This window comes from Phaethon lepturus, unplaced genomic scaffold (genome assembly GCF_000687285.1).
Source record: "Phaethon lepturus isolate BGI_N335 unplaced genomic scaffold, ASM68728v1 scaffold10116, whole genome shotgun sequence".
In the NCBI taxonomy this organism is placed as follows: Eukaryota; Metazoa; Chordata; class Aves; order Phaethontiformes; family Phaethontidae; genus Phaethon; species Phaethon lepturus.
This window is the reverse complement of record NW_010545549.1, coordinates 31,465-36,206: the sequence shown is the minus strand read 5'-3', so window position 1 is coordinate 36,206 and position 4,742 is coordinate 31,465. Positions and strand designations below refer to the sequence as shown.

At 40.0% G+C, this 4,742-nt stretch overlaps 1 protein-coding gene across 1 annotated transcript; it reads left to right on the top strand.

The window, feature by feature from the left end:
• Positions 1-244: 244 nt before the first annotated feature.
• Positions 245-2,473, top strand: LOC104622256 (chromosome unknown open reading frame, human C10orf53). Its single transcript, XM_010288991.1, is given in 4 exon segments — positions 245-359; positions 1,186-1,235; positions 1,238-1,305; positions 2,290-2,473. Coding segments are annotated over 4 exon segments (417 nt in total).
• Positions 2,474-4,742: the final 2,269 nt, after the last annotated feature.

Here is a 4,742-nt window from a genome sequence, read left to right as displayed (position 1 = left end):
TTCCTCTTTAGGATGAATTTAAAGCTAGAAGTGCAGAGATTTCATCTCTTTCATCCATTTTGTAACTGAGAATAGATTGCCATTAGAATTTCCTAGAAAGCAAGGAGAGCTGTCTGATGAGGATGACAAAACAACAGCAGAAGCAGAAAGCCTGCCACTTTATGAACCAGTAGTTTTTCAATAAGTTAAATTAAAATGCTGCAAGCAGCTGCTGGTGGACACGGCTGGGTTAAATGTTTGAGCCATGCCTGTTTCGGTGAGGAAATGCCAACCCTTTGAAGTCATACAGCTACAGCAGAACTGGTACTTCTACCTGCCTTTACCTTTAAAAGATAGACCGAAATATCTGATGTATACTGGTCAGTATGCCGTCTCAGCCTTGACAACCTGTTAAAACCTGAAAAGGGTTTTTGTTTGACTATACACAAATCTGCTTTCGCCTCATAAAACAAGTCAATGGAGTAAGATGAATTAAAAAAAATTAAACTATGGCAGCCCAGGCAGAATCACGTGGCATTTCTGCATGGCTGTAATTGCATTATCAGCCAGTCCTCTTATTTCCCCAGTTCTTGTTAATTTACAGCAACACTATACAATGTACCATAATAAACCCAAAAAGCACCTAATTCATCTAAACAAGATGCAGGTCGAGAGAGGATTTTGTCCCTTCTGTTTTGATTCTTAGCTTCACAAAATCTCAAGTCTTTAACGTCCTGAGGAATTACTCTTTCAGCAGAAGTGAAATGAATTATGCGTCAATGAACAATTGGGTTATCAGGATTGTTCACTTAATGTTCCAGCTGTTCTATAGCACCATCTTAATGTTTATTGGAGACTCCTTTTGAATTAGTCTTATTTGGTGGTACTTACAAATAAATACATTGCATTTCTTACAGCTGCTGTGCCAGTTAATAGCAAATACAAGTACGTAATGAATTTCTTGCCTTTTACTGCTAGAAGTGACAGAGGGTGGAGGCTTCATTCAAAGGAGATCCATTAATGTAATAATAGTGAAGCCAGAGATTAAAGCCAATAGGATTTGTGGGGAGTTTTTTACAGCACTTAACTACATTAACACCATTACTTGCTCCTCACCCTCACAAACACCAAGACCTAGATATACTCAGAGTTCACAGGGAACCAAACAAATACAGTACTGGTCACTGCTGCTTTGCCCTTTTCCAGCTGTCCTGCAGGCAGATGGACATCAGCTTATTCTGGAAGAGATACCATATGTATGTGGAACGCTGTAGAGCTGGTGGTCAGTGGGGAGACTGTATTTCACTACAACATCAATGACCTGGATATTGCTAAGTACGAAGTTTTATTCATTGCAGTCTCTCATTGAAAACACTTACATTTTGAAATGAGTGGCTCCTAGGGCATAAACAGTCCAGGTTCCATCAACATTAATACTTTCAAGCTCTGCACTTCTTTATATTTGAGGCAGTTTGAAGGGCACAGTCAGGAAGACAGGCTGGTTTGGGAGTTAAGGCCATGCTTGGCAGAGCACTGGTCAGGGCCTTCCTGCACGCACCAGCACACAATCACAAGAAAACCTGCTAGGTCTCATCCATAGAGATATAATAAAAAATTATCCTTTTGCTTTCAAAATAGCAAATATTTTTCTTTGCTTGGGCCTTAGTTTCTTCGGGGGTTTTTTGGATTACCCACCTCCCCCCAGCAAAAAAAAAGATAGTACCCATTTCAGTGCCTCAGAGTAATTTTTTTTAATGATTTTTGCTGCAGGTGAGACAAGGAGTTCAGGGCTCAAGATTTCTCATGTCTTGTGCCAGTGGCTTCCAGAGAAAGGCTGAAAGCCACCGCTTCTCACCTCCCTGCTATTCAACAGTCTCTCTAGGGCTGGGGAGTTGTGGAGCAAAAGCAGAAAACTGGCCAAGGATAGTGGTATCTCCAGCACCACAGCTTGGCTGGTTTCACCTTCCTGCAAGGCAAGCAGACAGGCCAGGAACTAGGAGGTTCCGGTTGGAAATTTCTTCCGACAAAATACGTCTTTCGTATCCCAATCCTACACAGTGACGTACTGTCTAATAAGCCATTCTACTGTCTGCTGATCCACCTGCACTGTTGCGTTTACTTTTTGCTCTGTTTCAACTCCAGATCAAAGCGGAATCAATCTCAGATTATACAGCTAACCAGGGCAGAGCCAAGCTGGGTCCAAGTACTGTGAAAGAGAATGCAAAGGAATATAGGTGCTAGGATAAGGAGTAGAAATGTAAAATAAGAATAAATTTACTTGCATATGCTTTGTAAGTCATGTTTTTCTCCTTTAGGAGGTGATGGCAAGTTGGATCTACTTTGTGAAGAAGCCAGAAAAGCAGTGTTAAATGCTTACCAATTTACAGGGACACATTCTCTTTTACCCTGGTTTTCTGTCAGGCAATTTACTTGCATTACAAACATCAATGAACATCAACGCAAATGCTCCAGGCAGACAAACTCGCCAGTGTGACTAGTTTATTTTTTGAGAAGAAGTTTTAGTTTTACTGTGTTCAATGCCCTCTGTAACATCACCATAAGGACATTTCTGACATACCTGCAGGTTAGAACGACAGCAGTTTTGTAGGAAGATGTTAAGCCTTAATAGATCAACTTTAGCTGAAATAAATGCAAACAGGCTCTGAGGAACACAAGGCTTCAGCTCTGAAAGAGAACTGTAAATGAAGCAAACTTCAAGACAAGTATGGGTTGAGAATAACTGCTCTGACTTTGCTTTAGAGTAGCATTATGACCAAAGTGTGAAAGACCAGAGACAGATGAGAAAATATTTTTAATATGACAGTGAGATATCTTCCAGCAAGATAAAAAAAAAAAATAGCTCCATCAGACATTTTGAACACAGCTCACTAGAATGCATAAAGAGATCTCAGGCCCGGTTATTGTACTTTTGTTACAGAAGGGAAAAATAAATACAAATTTGAAGTAGCCTTTTCAGTTTGGTACCCGTCCCCCAAACACTACCTGCGATTAGTTGCCATGGCACTGGCAGGCAGCTGGATATTTGAAGGCACTGTAGCAGCCACTTTGTCCACGGCATTTCATTTTTTTATATGTTAAATAACCACTTTTTTCCTCAAAGTTGCCCTCATTTTTAAGGACATTATATGCCCCACAGATAATCATGGCCATTTGAGAACTGAACCTAGCCTGCAAGTCCTCGCTACAATGACTTTCATCCAGACTAAAGTCAAATCAGGAGGAAGAAAACAGCAGCAGCAAATTATTCCAGTAGTAGCACCAACTAAATTGCTGTGCAGCTTTTATGGTTTGACTAATTGTCTCATTAAGACAGATTTCTGATCACTGAAATGGATCTCAAGTATTTTTAATCACTGAAAAAAACGTACCACTAAGAGCCTCTCTCCCTCCTATCCTTGGCACTATTTGCAATGGAAAACACACAAAGGCTCCCGTTGATTGGAGCCCTGCTGCTGCACAGTTGGCAGTCAAACGGTACTAATGGCACAATAACACAATATAACTAAAATAGTTTTCCTTTTAGAGTAACAATCTCTTATAACATGATTAAGCTCTATCATGTGCGTTTCCTTGTGTTTTGCAAAAGGCTCAAGAAAATTTGTCAATTTTTCTAGTAATTTTTTCAAAAAGGGAAGAAAACTAAAAAGTCATTAGCTATCAAGGAACAAATTAACAACACTGGATACATTAAAAAAAGATGAAAACAACTGCACCAAGCACAGGCTGCACAGCAGCACGGTTGTGTGGCACCCAGTCCAGTCCCCCTTGCAGAACACACCTCCAAAGACTGAGTTTGTCACATTTAATGGCAGACACTTTATTGAAGCACTTAGCTTAGGAGCCGGCTTGCCCTAGGCTACCTCTGTAACTTATGGAGAGAGGCATCTCCACAGAGCAATTCAGATGTCTACTGAGTATAGACTGTAGGATCTCTGGGCTCCTAATTTACGTACTTTTTTGGTGTTGGGTTTCAAACAAGAGAGATGAAGCTTCTTCCTCATACGAGGAGCACATTTTGAAAGCAGCAAGCTGGCATTATCCAACATGCTACTGACATGATCTTTACACTCTCAGCAAAGAAGATTTTGCTCTTGGCCATCACTCCCCATGGTTGCACAACCCATACATTGCAACAAGACATCCCCCCTTACAAGAGTTGCAGGTGTTTATCCGATACATTATCATATTAAAGACAGCAGCCACTTAATTTTCAAGTAGCTTATTCTCAGAAGCCTAATGCAAAAATGACACAGCTATTGCTAGAAGACATGTACACATTCATGGTGGCCAGCCTGATCAAAAGAACCTGCAAAGGCCTAGGAGCTCTTTTGTGGAGATGGAAGTGATGCATGGGAAGGAAATCCCTCCATACAAATACTCAAGAAGAGTTGAAAAGATCCATTTTATTCTCAGATACGTTTTGCTTGTTTTAAAGTGACTGTACAATAGTAATCATCAGCTTCCTATGAGTGCACTTCTGATCATGTACTTGGAAAAATAAAGCAACGTACAGCTGATATCAGCACAATTCTCAGAAAAGAGTTTAAGCTTCATTAGAGGAAAAAAGTTGAATTATTTTAATAGCTGAGGTCTTTTAAATAAAAAATATCAACGAGACTATTCATTGTTAAATTTCCTTCCTATCATTTTGGATACTGGTCATCCAGTAACATGATATTAAGCATGGCAGCACTAGGAACTTCTATGCATCATTTTTACATACTAAGAGAAAGTCTGTGACA